Consider the following 20,505-nt stretch of genomic DNA (forward strand, 5'->3'; position numbering starts at 1 on the left):
CCTCCCATGGACCAATACGCCCTTTGAACCCCACCCCCAGCCCCCACTCATCCGGCCGAGTTGGGAGAGACATATCCAGAAGGTCAGAAAGGCCATCTGGAAGGCACGTCTCTTCCCCCAGGAGCCCCTGGATGCAGCAGCCCAGCAGGAGTGTTCACGGAAGAAAAGCATCACTTCACGAGAAGCTCCACGTGGTCCTTGCCGGTACAGACTCCGCCACCCATGAGCCTCCTTATTCTGGAAGTTTCCTTCTGAGGGGCCCTGCACGTGTGCAGGGTACGTGGCCTGCGCCAGTGTGAGCCCCACCCCCATCCCCACTCTGGAAAGCTGCTGGGTTCAGGGGGCGCATTTCTTGCAGGCCAGCATCCCAGAAGGTGCTGGGCCAGAAGCCCCCCACCCAGAGCCTCGAGTCACGGAAACCACGCACAGAGACTGGCTTTTGTTGTTTGTTTACTGGAACACTCAAATCAAAAACAGGCTCACGGTCTGAACAGTCTTCTGGTCTAAGCAACTCAGCACCAGCGCCGCCAAGGGGAGGCCGCCCTTGTCCTGGCCCCGGGAAGAGACGCGGCTCCAGCCCCGACACAGACCCCATGGCTCACACAGGCAGGCAGAGCTTGAGGTCCAGGCAGCTGCCCGGCGGGAAGTCGCTGGGGGAGGGTCCCTGGCTGAGGCTGCACCCAGGGCTGGGGAGAGGCCCAGGAAGGGGAGAGCGAGCTGGGAGCTGGGGATGGGAGCTGGGAGGTGGGGATGGGTTGGCAGAGGGGCAGAGCCAAGGGCAGAGGCAAGTGCTGGTGCCCCAGCAGCCGATGGGAGGCAGGTCCAGGCCTGCACTACCCGATGGCTTGGTGCGGCAGCCCATACAGGACCAAGTTGAGCGTGGTGGGAAGGAGCTCGGAGCTTTGGAGCAGCAGCAGCTTGTCCTTCAAGGTCTGAGAAGCCTCGTCTGTGGAGAAAGGGGCGGGAGCTATGAACCCTGGGGCCCCGCAGGACGTCCGGTCCGGTGAGGATCAGGGCACAGGGGCGGGAAGTGGCAGCTGCTCCGACTGAGGGCGCTCTGGGGAACACACTGCCATTCGCCAGGCCTCCAGGGCGCCCCCACCACCCGCACCCCTCCCGCACCGAGGTGTCCAGGCCCGCGCAGCTGGGTGACAGCACCAGGACTGGACCCCCAATCCGAAGCCCACCATCCCCAACTACCCCTTGGCCAGGTGAGCTGCTCTGCTGGGGCAGTGCCCGTCTAGAGTGTGGCTGCGGCCTTGTAGGAAGCAGCGGCCTCTGCCCCTTTTGAACAGTGACAGTCACTGGGCTCATGCCTCCATTGCAGGGACCAGAACTTGCAGGTCATCGCTGAGCAGCAGCAGCGGGACAGCCGGCCTGGCTCTGCCCTTCCCCAATTCCCCTGCAGAGCGTCGTGTGGGCCCCACACCGGCCACACCACGGCGGCATCCGTGTCTGCGCGCTGCTCTGCATTTGCAGGGATGAGTGTGGGTTCCGTCTGCCTTCCTCCTGCCCCTCGCTCCCTCTCTCCCCCAACAAGCAGGGATCCTTGGGACCGGTATCGCCGGACCGTGGACCACGTGCTCTTTACACGATAAGCTCCTGGTGAGCGGTGGATACTGAAGGCTTCTGGGGGAAGCCTTCTTAGTCAGGGCAGACCACCCCTTCCGCGCACCGCTGAGCGCCTCAACTCAGGGTCCCGGGAAGCTCCTCTGTGGCTCCTCCCGCCTCACCGTGGCAGGTGGGTTTTGCTAACTCTGAAGGACGGCTGGGTGGGGTTCCGCCTGTCCGTGTTTGAGAACAGACCGTGTCCCGTGCCCCTTCCCGACTTTTCCCCTGTGAGGCCAAGAGAGGGAGGGGCGCTGGATGCCATGTGACAGGCAGGATGCTCTCCAGGACGCCAATGGGAGACACCCCTCAACCCACGCATTCCTCTTCCGGGAGGCCTCTTCCTGGGCCGGGACTCCTGGTCATATCAAGGGGCCGTCGGGCACTGTGGTGCAAGCTGTCAGCTCCCTAGGAGTCCTTGCTTGGGGAGGGGGCCAGGCACAGCTGCCACCTGGATTTCCCACTGGTTCCCAGACAGCCCCTGGGCTCGTGGGGATTGTGTGACTGGAGCTGTCAACGAGGAACCGTGATGCTTTCCCTCTGGGTTCTGGAGCCACATGGCACTGTGGGCCATCACTGCCGAGGGTCGCGCCACGGTGGGGGGCTGGGGCGGTACAGAGACGCAGGCAACTTCCAGGCAAGAACAAGCCCTCCCTCTTTCCGGCTCCTAGTTAACGTCTGGAGTCCCAGTTCCCCCACGGAGAAGCGGAGACACCTGTCCCTGCAGGGCTGTGCGGTGCACGTGCCCCACGGGCAGCGGCTGCAGAGGGTGCTGAAGGCCGCGGGGTGCAGGCCGCCCCTCCCTTACCTTGGTTCACCGCCTCGTCGCCACTCATCTTCTGAAGGAGACGCACCGTTTCTCCAATCGGCTTCCCAACGGCCAACAGATCTAGGGGAGAAGCGTCCCCTCAGGAGGGCATGGACACCCTGGCAGCCTTGCTGAAGGGTTGCGGGACAGGCCCGGGATGCCAGGGGCCCACGCACTTTCCCATAAGACGCTGGCCCGCAGCGCGTTGTCCTGCAGCAGCGTCGGCCACTGGTTTGCCAGGATGCTCTTGACGCCCACCAGGCTCAGCAGGATGGCTGCCTCAACGGGCTCCTCCAGGGACAGCTGTGAGGCGCTGTGGGGACCCGGCTCCCATGGGCTGGTGCCAGGGGCCCGGCTGAGCCGCCCCCCTCCCCATGCACAGCCACACCTCGCCAACTGCTGGAACGCATGTGCACCCCGACAGCTCTCACCGTTCTTGAAACCCGACCCCAGGTCCCTGCTCCCTTGTGGGTCTCACGCCCGTCTGTCTAACCTCTCCATCCTCAGCGCCCCCGCCCACCCGTTCCAGGCAGCCAGGCACCTCCTGTGCTCCACGCTCTCCATGTGCCTCTTCAAGCTCTGGTAGGACCGCGCCAGGTCCAGCAGGACTGCCACCTGGCACTCTGCCGGGACGGGAAGGGCAGCTCAGCAGCCTTGGCCTGACATGGGGAGTGGGGATGGGGTGTGGGCAGGTGGGGCCTGTGCCCCAAGGGCGTGTCAGGGCATGGCACGCTGGCCACTCAGCTCCGGGCTCCGACCTCATGACCGTCAGGTTTTTTCCAGGGACCCCCTGGCCACAGTGGACCTCGCCAGCCTCAGGAGCCCAGACCCCTTCACAGCCTCCTCCAGGCGACTGTGCCGGGCAACAGGAAGTGGTGGGAAGCCCACCTGGGCTCCCCCAGCCTCCTCTGCCCTGGAGGGCATCTCGGCACCCCCACTATGCCTGGACGCCCTGGCACCCCACATGAATGAGGTGTATGAGGTGGAGCCCTCCCCAAGGACGGAGGGACAGGCTGCTGGGGGGCAGCACTGACTGGGGGCTGACGTGAGGGGGCCACATGTCCCTGTGTAGTGGAGACATGGGAGGCTCCTGGGATGCAGGGGAGCCCCAGGCACTGGGCATGAGTTGGTCACCCTGGCCTGGGTCCTCCACGGAAGCAGGGATCGGGGGCCAGTGCAACCCTGGGCGCTGCCCACTTCCACTCGCAGCCTGGCCGTTCCCGCAGACAGGCTGTCCAGCTGCGTGAGGCCGAGGCTGCTGGGGAGTTGGGGGAGCCCTGGTGAGGCCTCTTCTGCTTTACTCACTGCCTCAGTTGGAATTAAACTTTCAAAGAGGCCTATTTCTAACTCCACCTGGGATGGGCTTCCAGCACCTCTGATGGCCAAGGCCCAGGCTTGCAGAGCAGAGTGGGGGTCCTGCTTGGCCCCACCCAAGTGCAGGCCCTGGGTGCCACAGGTGCCACAGGACAAGTGTCCACACACCTACTCCGCTCCATCAACAGGGCCCACACCCCTCATGGGGGGCACAGCAACTCCCGGGTCCCTAAAAGACTCCTGTCAACCCCACACAGTGGGGCCATCAGCAGCCCCATCAGAGAAGGTCACGGCAAGTGGGCTGGCCCTGCACAGGGGGCATCCTGGTGGGGCTGCAGCCACAGGACGTTGAGTCAGAGGGGTGGCCTCGGCACAAGGCTGAGCCACGCCTGCCTCCTGACCGCTTACCCTGCGGTGTCCGAGTGGCTGCACCTGCTGTCTCCGTCAGCACTACCCTCGGGCCGTGGCGTGTGACGGGGTGACGTACCCCTACGTGTGTGCTGTGCTGACGCCATGCCCCCAGCCTGCCCTGCCATCCCCACCTCCTGCCAAAAGCCCCCCCTGTGCTGGAGCTGGCTGGGGTGTCACTGTGCCGAGCATGGCAGGACCACACCTGGCAGCCCCTCCATGGCTGGTGGACGGCGAAGGGGAAGGCGAGGTCCCGAGTGCCCACGATTAGACTAGAGACCCTGAGGGAGGGGCCGTGACCAGCGTGGTCCTGAGCCCACCCCAGCCTTCCTGGGCTCCTGGGCCCAGCACTGACTCCTGCCAGGTCTGAAAAGCTGGGCTGGGCGGAGTGGGGGCACTCGGAAATGAAGGGCGGGAGGGCCAGAAGCCCCTGTGGCTGCCACGTCTGTGTGGGCCAGGCAGGGGGTGCAGGGGTGGGTAGAGGTCGTCCACCTGCAGACAGGAGGGGCCTGCAGTCACAGAGGGTGGGGGGCAGGAGGGGGCTGCGGCCACAGGGGTTGGGGGCAGCACCAGCAGGTGACAGTGGCCCTGCTCTGCCCTCAGGCGGGTTTGTCCTGTGCCCGCGGGGGAGGGGGTGCTGAGAGGACCCCTCTCACCTTGCAAGTTCATGGCGACCAATCTCTCCACTAATATATGGGACAGGAAGCTCTCCATTCCATAGAAGAAGAAACCGCTGCAGCTGCCCAGGGCCTGCTCCCACTGGGCCTGGCTGCAGAGAGAGGAGAGCGCTGGTCAACAGTGCCCATGCACCTGTACCAGACCCCACCATGCGTTCTTAAAGCAGGCCACATCCTGCGTGGTCCACGCCTGTCCCATTTGTGCATTAAACTGAACTTTCTTTCGTGTTCCTAATGCCTACGCCTCCCTCCTCTGTACTCTGATGACAGGGGTCACGGCGGAGCCTAGTCAGGGGGACCCACGGTGAGCATGGACTTCTACGCTGGAATGAACACCCCTACTCAGGCAGGACTCGCTGCGGGAAACGCTAGGAGGGGCTTTCCCAATGGCCCAGCACCTGGAGGTCAAGGCACCCCCAGTACTCCAGGCATGGGAGACAGTGACCAGACCAGGGTCCCTCCTTCCATACAGGACCCCAGCCCTGCCCCTGCAGTGCCACCCTCTGCACACACCTGCCTCTGCACACACCTGTCCCTCCACACACCTGCCCCTGCAGCCCCGCCCCTGCACACACCTGCCCCTGCAGCCCCGCCCCTGCACACACCTGCCCCTGCAGCCCCGCCCCTGGCGTGGAGCCTGTGACATGGAACGACCCCTCCCACCCGTGGTGCTCTCTCCCTGGTTGCTCTGTTCCCTGCTGGCTGCTTCTGGACACCTCTGGACCACGGAACCCCAAGGGCATCTGGGGGGCAGAGTCTGCGAGTGGTCTCTGGAGGGCTGCAGTGCTGGTGGTGAAGAGGCAGCCCCTGCTGCTGGACCGTGTGCTATCAGTGACCCTGGGGGCCCCAGGTCGCCATTTGTAAAGCGGGGTAACAGTGCCCCTCGCCCAGTCTCTGTGAGGATTCAAGGAGCTGGGTCTGTCTCAGCATTGCATGCTGTACGTGGCAGGACTTGCAGGGCAGACCCAGGGAGCTGGGGGTGGGGGGCAGTGGCTCCCCGCTGGACCCCCAGACCTGCCACACTGCAAACAGCTCCTGGGAGCCCAGATCCGAACCTGGGAAAGTGCTTGCTTCCCAGATGTCCCGCCCATCGCGACGTGAATGTGTCTTGGAATCTTTCCAAAATGTCTCGGGTGATGGAGACAGGAGTCAGCATTTCTGCAAGGAGAACAGGGTGGATACAGACCACGGTGTTTCATCAGACACGGGTGTGCAGGGCCGGGGTCCCTGGGGAGGGGTCACAGCGAATGCAGGCGCATATATCAGTGCCCTGCCATGCCCTGGTGGGGTGATGGTAGAACCAGGCTAGCCAGAGAGAAAAACCTCAAGAAATTAAAATATTTACAGCCAAAACGGGGCAAGCACATATGCAGATTTCGGAGCCTCGAAGAGTGGGGCACCAGTTGCTGCCCACAACTGCAGGACGGCAGGAGGCCCGAGGCTGGCGTGTGCCTGAACGGGGAGCCCTGTGCAGCACCCACCTGGGCCCTGGGCCTCCTCGTATGGGTCCACGATGACTGGGTCCCAGTCAAGGAGAAACGGGAGCACAGGGCGGGGTCTGCGGCCCCCCCCAGGGCCCATCAAAGGATACACTTGAAGTTGTCCGAGTTGACTACGATGCAGTCAGGGGGGATGGTCCGGGGGATGCTGCCCTGCAACCGCAGACCAGGGTCAGCAGGTGCAGGGGCCGGGAGCCTGACCTCCCGCTGTGCCCACCAGCCCGATCGCCTACCGCAGGCCCCCACCCACCTTCCTGCCCTTCTTCGCTAGGCTTCTCTTTTTGGGGTCTCTGCTTCTTCCCTCCTTTTTCACGCCACCTTCTGTTGAAGACAAGAAAGAGGCAGGGATGTTTGGCAGCAGCTCGAGGCAGCCCTCCGGCCACACTGTCGGTTAATTTCATGTTATGCAAATTTCACTTCGATGAAAAAAAAACAAGTTGTGAGAACAAGCGGTTTTAATTTGTGTAAAGTTGACGTGGCAATAACTTGTGAAATGCAAAGGTTCACAGGGTTGGGAAAGTCCTCAAGAAAGAACCAGTCTCCAAAGGCTCCAAGGCCCACCTGGCTGACCATTCACACACCCCACTGGGTACTCACCAGTGTGCCTGCCATGCCCGGGACCCTCACTGGTTCCAGGGCCTTCTGTACAGGGATTTACAACCTGCCCCTTTCGACACGAACACTTTCTTTTGCAGGCTCTGAGTAGACAGTCATGTGCCTGGGAAGGATGGCCACTTCCCTCCTGTTTCTGCCCCCGACTTTCCTTTCTGTGTGCCTATGCTGGGGCCTCCAGCAGACAGTGGAATGGACGCACGGATGGGGCCCACTGCCTGACCGCCTTCAAAGAGGCTGCTTCTGAGGGATCCGCATTAAGAAGGAGGCTGTCTCCAGCTTTTGATGGATTTCTTTATCAGGATGGGGCATTGCGTTTGGTTCCTGGCTCACGAAGTAAATGTGTGCATTTTATCAAATGCTTTTCCCCTGCGCTGACTGAAATGCTCGCACTGTTCCTCTAGGACATCTGTACGTTTTAAGGTTAAACTGGGGCCGGGCACGTGGCTTATGCCTGTAATCCCAGTGTTTTGGGAGGCCGAGGTGGGAGGATCGCTTGAGCCCAGGAGGTGGAGGCTGCAGTGAGCTGTGATTGTGCCACTGCACTCCAGCCTGGGTGACAGAGCGAGACCCCATCAGGAAGTGGGGAGGAAGGGAAGAGAAAAGCTGAACTGAGTGATGGCAGCTTATCTTTTTATGTATTTTTTGTGCTGTTCTGGGGCAGTCTGGGAGGAGGTAGGCTGGCCTAGGGAAGGATGGGAGGAGCTGTCTACTTTTCTATTACTGGGGAGATTTATCTAACACTGACACGATCTGTTTCTCGACAGTCTGGCAGAATTCAGTGAAAACATGGAAAAACATATTTTTTGTGGGAAGACTCAAATCCATCGATGTCCTTTTTTATTGGTTATGAGACTACTCAGGTTTGCTTTCTTCCTGGCATCGGAAGGTGTTTTCTCCTAGTATTTTGTCCTTGCTGCCCAGGGGTTTTGCTACGTTGATTCAAAGTTGTTCGACTTCCGTGTTCTCCTGTCGCCGCTGGTGCGTCATTAGCGCTGTGTCTTTCCGTTTCTGGCATTCTCAGTTGCTCTTCTCTGTGGCATCTCTGTTTCCCTGGCGTCTTCTGCATGTTCTCCTCTGCTCACCTTGGGATCATTCTGCCTCCTTGCTCTGACTTCTTCTTCTTTTTTTTTTTTTTGAGACGGAGTCTCGCTCTGTCGCCCAGGCTGGAGTGCAGTGGTGCCATCTCGGCTCACTGCAAGCTCCACCTCCCGGGTTCACACCATTCTCCTGCCTCAGCCTCCCAAGTAGCTGGGATTACAAGCGCCCGCCACCATGCCCGGCTAATTTTGTGTATTTTTAGTAGAGACGGGGTTTCACCGTGTTAGCCAGGATGGTCTCAAACTCCTGACCTTGGGTGATCCGCCCACCTAGGCCTCCCAAAGTTCTGGGATTACAGGCATGAGCCATTGTGCCCAACTCTGACTTCTTAAATCAGATGCTGAGCTTCTGAATTCCTGGCGCTTTTCCTATTCTGACGTTGGCATTTACATCTGCAATACCTTCTAAGTTATGTTTAGCAACATCTCGCTAGTTTTTGACATTTCCATGATCATTTCATGTCTTCTGAGTCCCATGAGATATTTAGAAGTGAGCTGTTGAATTTTCAAGTGTGCGAGGATGGAAAAAAGTCTGCCTTCGGGAACTGCTTTCTACCCTCATCACGCTGTGGCCTCAGATGCAGGCCGTCTGCCTGTGTCTGAGGCACAGTGGGATTTGCTTCTCAATTTTGTGATTATTCCCAGGATACTTGAAAAGATCGCAAGTCGCCACTTTTGAGGCACAGAGTTCCATGTCTCTATTCAGCCAAGATTGTTAATTATGTTGCCCTGAATCTCTCTCTTTTTGCTCTTTGTCTGGACCGTCAGTAATCCAGGCGCGGTAAAATCTCCCAGCGTCGGGGCTGGCCAACGGCCGCACCCCGCGGTTTTTGCTTTTTATTGCTTTTTGTATTTAGAGGCTATTTCATACCTCTGAGGAGGCGAACTTTCGATTCTCATGATGTCCATGTCCCTAATAATGCCTGGCTCTAAAGTCTGTTTCCTCTGAGAGTCAGACACCGGCCCTCCGGGTTACTCTTCAATATTTACTCATTTTCCCTTCTCTTGGTTTATCACGTGGGGGTCATTTGTGGCGGGCGTGCTTCCTGCAAAGGGCATGCGGCTGGCACCTCTTATCTCCTCTGTCTTCTCACTGGCAGGGTTGGCCAATTTTCTTTTTTTGATATATGACATAAATGGGCCAACTTCTACCATCTTACTACTTTATTTTTATTTGTCCTGGTTTTCTACCTGTTTCTCCATGACCAGCTGCTGGATTTGACTGAGGTAACCGGCCCCTTTGTCTTCCTCATTCATTCTTCCTTCTCTATTTGTTGGGAGTTTGCACACCGACTCTCTGGTGGTGCCCTTAGCACTTTACGGCGGTGCAGCCACACCCGGCGGCGCCCCAGACTCAGCGGTTGGCGGCTGAGGACACTCAAGGCTCGGCCCATCTCTTCCTTTTGTGGCCGCTGGGTAACGCATTTCAAAAAGACTTAGATCACCAGCAGCCCGGCTTTCAGTGACTCTGTGGTGAGGGTTCTGTTAGTTTCTGTGGCTGCTGTTAACCAATTACTACAAAACGCGGGCTTGATGTGGCACTGCTTCCTGTCTGACGGTTCTGGGAGTCGGAGGTCCGAATGGGGTCACTGGGTCACAGTGACGGCGTCGGCCGCGCTCTGCCTGGAGGCTCCCGGGGAGAATCCTCTCCTGGCTCCTGGCCACGCCCTCCATCCTCACCGTCGGCAGCGCAGCCCCCAGGCTCCTTCTCCTGCTTCTCTTGTGTGAGGGCTTTCTCATCACCTGGGCCCACCCAGATCCCCAGGATCGTCTCAAGTCTGGAATCGCATCTGCAAAGCCCCAGGACCACGCGACGTCGCAGGCTCACAGGCACCTCTGGGCGGCCCGTGTCCTGCCAACCACACTGTTGCTGGAGCGTCTAGTTGGGCTGCTGCTTTCCTTTTCTGCCCCTGCCATGACAGTGGTGGCCGCGCCGGGCAGTGGGGAAAGGAAGGATGTTTCAATAAGCGATGTGCAGACAGCTGGATCCCCTCGTAGAAAAAACCTTAAACTCCACTTCACACTCCACAGTGTCCATCTCAGATGGCAGTTAGGTGGAAACGTGAAAGGTGGAAAACAAAAAAGATGCATTTAGAGGATGTCATCGGAGAATATTTTCATGATCATGAGGTGAAGAAAGATTTTAAAAACCCCAAACACACCTGATGACAAACCACAGCTAACAGTGAAAAGCACAAAGCTTTCACCTAAGATCAGAAACAAGGCAAGGAAGCCCACTCTTGACTATTTAAACAGCGCTGGAAGTCCCCACCAGAGCAGTCGGGAAAGAAAGAGAAATAACAGGCCAGGTGCGGTGGTTCATGCCTGTAATCCCAGCACTTTGGGAGGCCGAGGTGGGTGGATCACCTGAGGGCAGGAGTTTGAGACCAGCCTGACCAACATAGCCAAACCCCGTCTCTACTAAAATTACAAAAATTAGCTGGGTATGGTGGTGTGCACCTGTAATCCCAGCTACTCGAGAGGCTGAGGCAGGAGAATTGGTTGAACCTGGGAGGCTCAAGGTTGCAGTGAGCCGAGATTGCACCACTGCACTCTAGCCTGGGCGACAGAGTGAGACTCCATCTCCAGAAAAAAAAAAAAAGAAAGAAATTAAAAAAAGAAAGAAAGAACAGGCACACACATCAGAAAAAAAGATGTGAAATTATGTTTGCAGGTAACAAGCTCTTATATATACAAGACCTCAAAGACTCTACAAAAAACTGTTAGAACTAATAAATTAAGTAAAGTTGCAAGACACAAAATCAACATACAAAAATCAGTAGTATTTCTATACATTACAATGAACTAATCATTACAGTGAACTATCTGATTAAGAAATTAAGAAAACCACCCTATTTATAATAGCATCAGAATGAATAAAATACTTAGGAATAAATTCAACTATGAAGTGAGAGATCTGTGCCTTGGAAACTGTAAGACACTGAGGAAACAAGTTGAAGGAGACATAAATAAATGGGAAGATATCCTGTGTTCATGGATTGGAAGAATTAATATTTTTAAATGCCCATATTACCCAAAGCCTACAGATGCAATGCACTATCAAAATTCCAATGGCATTTTTGACAGAAATAGAAAAGCAATCCTAAAATTTATGAGGAGCCACAAAAGACCCTGAATAATCAAAGCGATCCTGAGCAAGAACAAAGCTGGTGGCATCACATTACCTGACTTGAGATTATGCAACAAAGCTATAGTAATCAAAACGATGTGGTACTGGTATAAAAGCAGACACTGGGCCCGATAGAAGAGAATGGAGAATCCAGAAATAAACACACACATTCAGAGTCAATTGATATTTGACAAAGGTGCCAAGAACACGCAATGGGGAAATGACGGTCTCGTCAATAAACAGTGTTGGGGTAACCCAATATCCACACACAAAACAATGAGTTTGGAGCCTTATCTTACACCATCTACAAAAACCAACTCAAAATGGATTAAAGGCTTAAATGTAAGACCTGAAACCATAAAACTACTAGAAGAAAACACAGGATAAAAGCTCCTTGATTGGGTCTTGGCAATGATTTTTTGGATATGACATTGAAATCACAAGCAACACAAGCAGAAATAAACACGTGAGATCACATCAAACTGAAAAGCTTCTGTATGGCTAAGGAAATAACACAATGCAAAAGTGATCTATGGAGTGGGAGAAAATGAATGTAGAATGTATATCTGATAAGGGATCAATAGTCTAAGTACATAAGGAACTCCTATAATACAATAGTAAAAAACAAAACAACCCAATCGAAGAACGGGCCAAGGACCTGAATGGACATTTGTCTAAAGAAGACATAAAAATGGCTAACAGGTTGATGAAAAGGTGACACATAAAGGTGACGACGGAGCAGGTCTCAGCCTTAGCAAGATGACATCCTGCCGTTGGCGACAACATGGATGAACCCTGAGGACATCACGCAAAGTGAAAAAAGCCAGGCACCGAAGGCCAGAGGCTGCATGATTCCATATACATGAGGAATCTAAGAGTGCAGCTCACAGAAGCAGAGTGAGTGGCGGCTGACAGGGGCTGGGGGAGGGAGTGAGAGGTGCTGGCCCAGGGTGCAAAGCCCTGGTGGTGCAGGACGACGAAGCTCCGCTGACCCGCAGGGCACAGGGTACACAGTGCTGATGTGTGCTGTGTGTGCTGATGTGTGCTGTGTGTGCTGATGTGTGCTGTGTGTACTGATGTGTGCTGTGTGAGCGCTGATGTGTGCTGTGTGTGCTGATGTGTGCTGTGTGAGTGCTGATGTGTGCTGTGTGTGCTGTGTGCTGTGTGAGCGCTGATGTGTGCTGTGTGTGCTGATGTGTGCTGTGTGAGTGCTGATGTGTGCTGTGTGTGCTGTGTGTGCTGTGTGTGCGCTGATGTGTGCTGTGTGTGCGCTGATGTGTGCTGTGTGTGCTGTGTGTGTGCTGATGTGTGCTGTGTGTGCTGTGTGTGTGCTGATGTGTGCTGTGTGTGCGCTGATGTGTGCTGTGTGTGCTGATGTGTGCTGTGTGTGCTGATGTGTGCTGTGTGTGTGCTGATGTGTGCTGTGTGTGCGCTGATGTGTGCTGTGTGTGATGTGTGCTGTGTGTGCGCTGATGTGTGCTGTGTGTGCGCTGATGTGTGCTGTGTGTGCTGATGTGTGCTGTGTGAGTGCTGATGTGTGCTGATGTGTGCTGTGTGAGTGCTGATGTGTGCTGTGTGAGTGCTGATGTGTGGTGTGTGTGCTGATGTGTGCTGTGTGTGCTGTGTGTGTGCTGATGTGTGCTGTGTGTGCTGATGTGTGCTGATGTGTGCTGTGTGAGCGCTGATGTGTGCTGTGTGAGCGCTGATGTGTGCTGTGTGTGCTGATGTGTGCTGATGTGTGCTGTGTGTGTGCTGATGTGTGCTGTGTGTGCTGTGTGTGCTGTGTGTGCGCTGATGTGTGCTGTGTGTGCGCTGATGTGTGCTGTGTGTGCTGATGTGTGCTGTGTGTGCTGATGTGTGCTGTGTGTGTGCTGATGTGTGCTGTGTGTGCGCTGATGTGTGCTGTGTGTGCTGATGTGTGCTGTGTGTGCGCTGATGTGTGCTGTGTGTGAGCTGATGTGTGCTGTGTGTGCTGATGTGTGCTGTGTGAGTGCTGATGTGTGCTGATGTGTGCTGTGTGAGTGCTGATGTGTGCTGTGTGAGTGCTGATGTGTGGTGTGTGTGCTGATGTGTGCTGTGTGTGCTGATGTGTGCTGTGTGTGCTGTGTGCTGATGTGTGCTGTGTGAGCGCTGATGTGTGCTGTGTGAGCGCTGATGTGTGCTGTGTGTGCTGATGTGTGCTGTGTGTGCTGATGTGTGCTGATGTGTGCTGTGTGTGTGCTGATGTGTGCTGTGTGTGTGCTGATGTCTGCTGTGTGTGCTGTCTGCTGTGTGTGCTGATGTGTGCTGTGTGTGTGCTGATGTGTGCTGTGTGTGTGCTGATGTGTGCTGTGTGTGCTGTGTGCTGTGTGTGCTGATGTGTGCTGTGTGAGCGCTGATGTGTGCTGTGTGTGCTGATGTGTGCTGTGTGTGCTGTGTGCTGTGTGCCGATGTGTGCTGTGTGTGTGCTGATGTGTGCTGATGTGTGCTGTGTGAGTGCTGATGTGCTGTGTGAGCGCTGACGTGTGCTGTGTGTGCTGTGTGTGTGCTGATGTGTGTTGTGTGTGTGCTGATGTGTGCTGTGTGAGCGCTGATGTGTGCTGTGTGTGTGCTGATGTGTGCTGTGTGTGCTGATGTGTGCTGTGTGAGCGCTGATGTGTGCTGTGTGAGCGCTGACGTGTGCTGTGTGTGTGCTGTGTGTGTGCTGATGTGTGCTGTGTGTGTGCTGATGTGTGCTGTGTGAGTGCTGATGTGTGCTGTGTGTGTGCTGTGTGTGCTGTGTGCTGTGTGTGTGCTGATGTGTGCTGTGTGTGCTGATGTGTGCTGTGTGTGCTGATGTGTGCTGTGTGTGTGCTGATGTGTGCTGTGTGTGCGCTGATGTGTGCTGTGTGTGCTGATGTGTGCTGTGTGTGCGCTGATGTGTGCTGTGTGTGCGCTGATGTGTGCTGTGTGTGCTGATGTGTGCTGTGTGAGTGCCGATGTGTGCTGATGTGTGCTGTGTGAGTGCTGATGTGTGCTGTGTGAGTGCTGATGTGTGCTGATGTGTGCTGTGTGAGCGCTGATGTGTGCTGTGTGAGCGCTGATGTGTGCTGTGTGTGCTGATGTGTGCTGTGTGTGCTGATGTGTGCTGATGTGTGCTGTGTGTGTGCTGATGTGTGCTGTGTGTGCTGTGTGTGCTGTGTGTGCGCTGATGTGTGCTGTGTGTGCGCTGATGTGTGCTGTGTGTGCTGTGTGCTGTGTGTGTGCTGATGTGTGCTGTGTGTGCGCTGATGTGTGCTGTGTGTGCTGATGTGTGCTGTGTGTGCTGATGTGTGCTGTGTGTGTGCTGATGTGTGCTGTGTGTGCGCTGATGTGTGCTGTGTGTGCTGATGTGTGCTGTGTGTGCGCTGATGTGTGCTGGTGTGTGCTGATGTGTGCTGTGTGAGTGCTGATGTGTGCTGTGTGAGCGCTGATGTGTGCTGGTGTGTGCTGATGTGTGCTGTGTGAGTGCTGATGTGTGCTGTGTGAGCGCTGACGTGTGCTGTGTGTGTGCTGTGTGTGTGCTGATGTGTGCTGTGTGTGTGCTGATGTGTGCTGTGTGAGTGCTGATGTGTGCTGTGTGTGTGCTGTGTGTGCTGTGTGCTGTGTGTGCTGATGTGTGCTGTGTGTGCTGATGTGTGCTGTGTGTGTGCTGATGTGTGCTGTGTGTGTGCTGATGTGTGCTGTGTGAGCGCTGATGTGTGCTGTGTGTGTGCTGATGTGTGCTGTGTGTGCTGATGTGTGCTGTGTGAGCGCTGATGTGTGCTGGTGTGTGCTGATGTGTGCTGTGTGAGCGCTGATGTGTGCTGTGTGAGCGCTGACGTGTGCTGTGTGTGTGCTGTGTGTGTGCTGATGTGTGCTGTGTGAGTGCTGATGTGTGCTGTGTGAGTGCTGATGTGTGCTGATGTGTGCTGTGTGTGCTGATGTGTGCTGTGTGTGTGCTGATGTGTGCTGTGTGAGCGCTGATGTGTGCTGTGTGAGCGCTGATGTGTGCTGTGTGTGTGCTGATGTGTGCTGTGTGAGCGCTGATGTGTGCTGTGTGTGTGCTGATGTGTGCTGTGTGTGTGCTGATGTGTGCTGTGTGTGCTGATGTGTGCTGTGTGTGCACTGATGTGTGCTGTGTGTGCACTGATGTGTGCTGTGTGCTGATGTGTGCTGTGTGTGTGCTGATGTGTGCTGTGTGTGCTGATGTGTGCTGTGTGTGCACTGATGTGTGCTGTGTGTGCTGATGTGTGCTGTGTGTGCTGATGTGTGCTGTGTGTGCACTGATGTGTGCTGTGTGTGTCCACCGCGTTGTGGGCTCAGAACCCACTGGGAGGGTGGAGCTCATGTTAGCATTTCTTACCATCTATGGACACGCAATATAAAGGGGCAGGAGGAGCCTTTGGGAGGCGATGAACACGTGCATGGCCTGATCACGATAATGTCTTCGTGGACACACTCATCCACAGACTCACTGAGTGGTCTACGTTAAGCAGGTACAGCTTCTTACATGCCGGTCACACCTCAACAAAGTGGCTTAGAAAACATGCTAAAAGCACCAGCTATTAAGAAAAAGATTGATAAATTAGACTATAATAACATTAAAATATTTTGTTCATCAAAAGACCCATTTAAGAGAGTGAAAAGAACTGGTACAGAGAAGACATTTGTCATTCATATAAACAATGAAAATTATATCCAAAGTATACCAGGAAAATCCAACAAACCTCAAAGAACAAAACCCAGATAACCCCACATAAGAACCGGTGAGAGACGAAACAGGCTCTTCACAAATGGCTGGTTGGTGAAAAGCCGAAAGGGCTGGGACTGCCGGGCACATCAGGACATGCAGACAGACGGGGTGTCTGGTAACGTGGGGTGGGGCGGATAAATTGTGGAGGGTGGAACATGGCCAGCCACAGAGACCCGCCACGGAACCAGGCAGGAGCCGGAGTCACGGAGACGAGCCACGGAACCAGGCAGGAGCCGGAGCCACGGAGACCAGCCACGGAGCCAGGCAGGAGCCGGAGCCACGGAGACCAGTCACGGAGCCAGGCAGGAGCCGGAGCCACGGAGACCAGCCACGGAGCCAGGCAGCAGCTGGAGCCACAGAGCCAGGCAGGAGCTGGATGCAGCATGAGCCCTCAGATGCCATTTGCACGAGTTTAATAACAGGCACCCCAGGCTGCAGGATTTTGGGGTGCTGATCTTGGAGGTGAGGTGATAAAAGGCCCTGGCTTTGCAGTACAGTCAGGAGGGTGGGCGCTGTGGGCGGTGAGCTGGGCTGGGGAAGCAGGAGTGGCTCTCGGGTGGGTGCAGGTGCTGCCTCCTGCCTGGTGCTCCATTTGGGCATTTTTCTAGAGCCATGGTGCACTTCACTATCAAAAACAGTTTCCGACACCTCCATGAGCCTCGTGTCTGTGCCAACCGACTCCAGCTCCGGGCTCCCTGCCTCTCCACCCGGCACTCCCACCCTCTCCACAGCCTGAGCCCCACCCAGTCCTGGGCCACTGAGCAGCCCTCCTGCCATGCAGGGCAGACACATGCTCCACACGGTGCTTGTCAGGGGAAGGCAGGAGGGCGGCCGGAGGGACCAGCCAGGGTTCCGAGAAGGGGCTGCCCGTGGCCTGCGATGGACGGGGCACCCAGTGGGCCAGAATCAGATGGAGAACAGCTATAAGCTGCCACGCCGGCTGCTATGGGAGCTCAAGGGCCTGGAGGAGCCTCCCTGGAACACGGTGCCTGCAGGGCCCTCCGTCCTTGGACCTCCTCCTTCAAGGATCCACTTCGCACATGTGCCCTTGTGCAAACTTCTGTGACCCCGATGCAAATTTGCTCTTTCTGTATTTCATGTAAAAAATTTCCACTCACAAGCAGGAGACTCCACAAGGCCTTGGGGTCACAGGAAGGCTCGGAGTGCCAGAGTACACTGTCCAATTTGAGCATTGTTCAGGTTCAACTGACCACAGGGAGCTGCCTGCATTTAAAGTGAGCGACGTGACGGGACTGGACGCTGCACGCCAGCAAGTCATCGCCACAGCGAAGGTCACGGCACACCCAGCCCCAGGAGCTTCCCCAAAATGCCCGCAACCCTCCCTCCTGCACCCGCGACCCTCCCCCAACTTCTCCTGCAGCCCCAGCCCCCACCCCCAGGAAGCAACTTACCTGCCTTCTGACTTGTACATTAGTTTGCATTTCCCAGGCTTCTGTAAAAATGAAACCATCCCTGTGCACTCCCTTGATCCGGCCTCTTTCCCTCAGCGTAATTCTTCTGAGTGAGCCCCGTCACCCCTCGGCGTAATTCTTCTGAGTGAGCCCCGTCACCCCTCGGCGTAATCCTAAGTGAACCCCGTCACCCCTCGGCGTAATCCTTCTGAGTGAGCCCCGTCACCCCTCGGCGTAATCCTTCTGAGTGAACCCCGTCACCCCTCGGCGTAATCCTTCTGAGTGAGCCCCGTCACCCCTCGGCGTAATCCTTCTGAGTGAGCCCCGTCACCCCTCGGCGTAATCCTGAGTGAGCCCCGTCACCCCTCGGCGTAATCCTAAGTGAACCCCGTCACCCCTCGGCGTAATCCTTCTGAGTGAACCCCGTCACCCCTCGGCGTAATCCTTCTGAGCCCCGTCACCCCTCGGCGTAATCCTTCTGAGTGAACCCCGTCACCCCTCGGCGTAATCCTGAGTGAGCCCCGTCACCCCTCGGCGTAATCCTTCTGAGCCCCGTCACCCCTCGGCGTAATCCTGAGTGAGCCCCGTCACCCCTCGGCGTAATCCTAAGTGAACCCCGTCACCCCTCGGCGTAATCCTAAGTGAACCCCGTCACCCCTCGGCGTAATCCTTCTGAGCCCCGTCACCCCTCGGCGTAATCCTGAGTGAACCCCGTCACCCCTCGGCGTAATCCTAAGTGAACCCCGTCACCCCTCGGCGTAATCCTAAGTGAACCCCGTCACCCCTCGGCGTAATCCTGAGTGAGCCCCGTCACCCCTCGGCGTAATCCTAAGTGAACCCCGTCACCCCTCGGCGTAATCCTTCTGAGTGAACCCCGTCACCCCTCGGCGTAATCCTTCTGAGCCCCGTCACCCCTCGGCGTAATCCTTCTGAGTGAACCCCGTCACCCCTCGGCGTAATCCTTCTGAGCCCCGTCACCCCTCGGCGTAATCCTTCTGAGTGAGCCCCGTCACCCCTCGGCGTAATCCTTCTGAGTGAGCCCCGTCACCCCTCGGCGTAATCCTTCTGAGTGAACCCCGTCACCCCTCGGCGTAATCCTAAGTGAACCCCGTCACCCCTCGGCGTAATCCTAAGTGAACCCCGTCACCCCTCGGCGTAATCCTGAGTGAGCCCCGTCACCCCTCGGCGTAATCCTTCTGAGTGAGCCCCGTCACCCCTCGGCGTAATCCTGAGTGAGCCCCGTCACCCCTCGGCGTAATCCTAAGTGAACCCCGTCACCCCTCGGCGTAATCCTTCTGAGTGAACCCCGTCACCCCTCGGCGTAATCCTTCTGAGCCCCGTCACCCCTCGGCGTAATCCTTCTGAGTGAACCCCGTCACCCCTCGGCGTAATCCTGAGTGAGCCCCGTCACCCCTCGGCGTAATCCTTCTGAGCCCCGTCACCCCTCGGCGTAATCCTGAGTGAGCCCCGTCACCCCTCGGCGTAATCCTAAGTGAACCCCGTCACCCCTCGGCGTAATCCTTCTGAGTGAGCCCCGTCACCCCTCGGCGTAATCCTTCTGAGTGAGCCCCGTCACCCCTCGGCGTAATCCTTCTGAGTGAACCCCGTCACCCCTCGGCGTAATCCTAAGTGAACCCCGTCACCCCTCGGCGTAATCCTTCTGAGTGAGCCCCGTCACCCCTCGGCGTAATCCTTCTGAGTGAGCCCCGTCACCCCTCGGCGTAATCCTGAGTGAACCCCGTCACCCCTCGGCGTAATCCTTCTGAGTGAACCCCGTCACCCCTCGGCGTAATCCTAAGTGAACCCCGTCACCCCTCGGCGTAATCCTTCTGAGCCCCGTCACCCCTCGGCGTAATCCTTCTGAGTGAACCCCGTCACCCCTCGGCGTAATCCCGAGTGAACCCCGTCACCCCTCGGCGTAATCCTTCTGAGTGAACCCCGTCACCCCTCGGCGTAATCCTAAGTGAACCCCGTCACCCCTCGGCGTAATCCTAAGTGAACCCCGTCACCCCTCGGCGTAATCCTTCTGAGTGAGCCCCGTCACCCCTCGGCGTAATTCTTCTGAGTGAGCCCCGTCACCCCTCGGCGTAATCCTGAGTGAACCCCGTCACCCCTCGGCGTAATCCTTCTGAGTGAACCCCGTCACCCCTCGGCGTAATCCTTCTGAGTGAACCCCGTCACCCCTCGGCGTAATCCTAAGTGAACCCCGTCACCCCTCGGCGTAATCCTTCTGAGCCCCGTCACCCCTCGGCGTAATCCTTCTGAGTGAGCCCCGTCACCCCTCGGCGTAATCCTAAGTGAACCCCATCACCCCTCGGCGTAATCCTGAGTGAACCCCGTCACCCCTCGGCGTAATCCTTCTGAGTGAACCCCGTCACCCCTCGGCGTAATCCTAAGTGAACCCCATCACCCCTCGGCGTAATCCTTCTGAGTGAGCCCCGTCACCCCTCGGCGTAATCCTTCTGAGTGAGCCCCGTCACCCCTCGGCGTAATCCTTCTGAGCCCCATCACCCCTCGGCGTAATCCTTCTGAGCCCCGTCACCCCTCGGCGTAATCCTTCTGAGTGAGCCCCGTCACCCCTCGGCGTAATCCTTCTGAGTGAGCCCCGTCACCCCTCGGCGTAATCCTAAGTGAACCCCGTCACCCCTCGGCGTAATCCTTCTGAGTGAACCCCGTCACCCCTCGGCGTAATCCTAAGTGAACCCCGTCACCCCTCGGCGTAATCCTTCTGAGCCCCGTCACCCCTCGGCGTAATCCTTCTGAGTGAGCCCCGTCACCCCTCGGCGTAATCCTAAGTGAACCCCATCACCCCTCGGCGTAATCCTGAGTGAACCCCGTCACCCCTCGGCGTAATCCTTCTGAGTGAACCCCGTCACCCCTCGGCGTAATCCTAAGTGAACCCCATCACCCCTCGGCGTAATCCTTCTGAGTGAGCCCCGTCACCCCTCGGCGTAATCCTTCTGAGTGAGCCCCGTCACCCCTCGGCGTAATCCTTCTGAGCCCCATCACCCCTCGGCGTAATCCTTCTGAGCCCCGTCACCCCTCGGCGTAATCCTTCTGAGTGAGCCCCGTCACCCCTCGGCGTAATCCTTCTGAGTGAGCCCCGTCACCCCTCGGCGTAATCCTAAGTGAACCCCATCACCCCTCGGCGTAATCCTTCTGAGCCCCGTCACCCCTCGGCGTAATCCTTCTGAGTGAACCCCGT

At 56.9% G+C, this 20,505-nt stretch overlaps 1 protein-coding gene across 2 annotated transcripts in view; it reads right to left on the reverse strand.

The window, feature by feature from the left end:
- Window positions 1-433: 433 nt before the first annotated feature.
- Window positions 434-20,505, reverse strand: part of CFAP46 (cilia and flagella associated protein 46) — a 133,967-nt gene continuing 113,895 nt past the window's right edge. Inside the window, exons 49-57 of one of the 2 annotated variants that reach the window (XM_055353917.2) lie at window positions 6,565-6,635; window positions 6,407-6,467; window positions 6,297-6,332; window positions 5,871-5,973; window positions 4,795-4,907; window positions 2,958-3,039; window positions 2,593-2,729; window positions 2,417-2,497; window positions 434-946 (exon numbers count right to left, since the gene is read on the reverse strand). In XM_055353917.2, the coding sequence (XP_055209892.2) occupies window positions 834-946; window positions 2,417-2,497; window positions 2,593-2,729; window positions 2,958-3,039; window positions 4,795-4,907; window positions 5,871-5,973; window positions 6,297-6,332; window positions 6,407-6,467; window positions 6,565-6,635 (797 nt within the window). In that variant the 3' untranslated portion in view covers window positions 434-833. The remainder of the gene's footprint in view (window positions 947-2,416; window positions 2,498-2,592; window positions 2,730-2,957; window positions 3,040-4,794; window positions 4,908-5,870; window positions 5,974-6,296; window positions 6,333-6,406; window positions 6,468-6,564; window positions 6,636-20,505) is intronic. The other variant, XM_031007289.3, reaches the window with a different exon arrangement.

Source organism: Gorilla gorilla, chromosome 8 (assembly GCF_029281585.2).
Source record: "Gorilla gorilla gorilla isolate KB3781 chromosome 8, NHGRI_mGorGor1-v2.1_pri, whole genome shotgun sequence".
NCBI classification, from domain to species: Eukaryota; Metazoa; Chordata; class Mammalia; order Primates; family Hominidae; genus Gorilla; species Gorilla gorilla.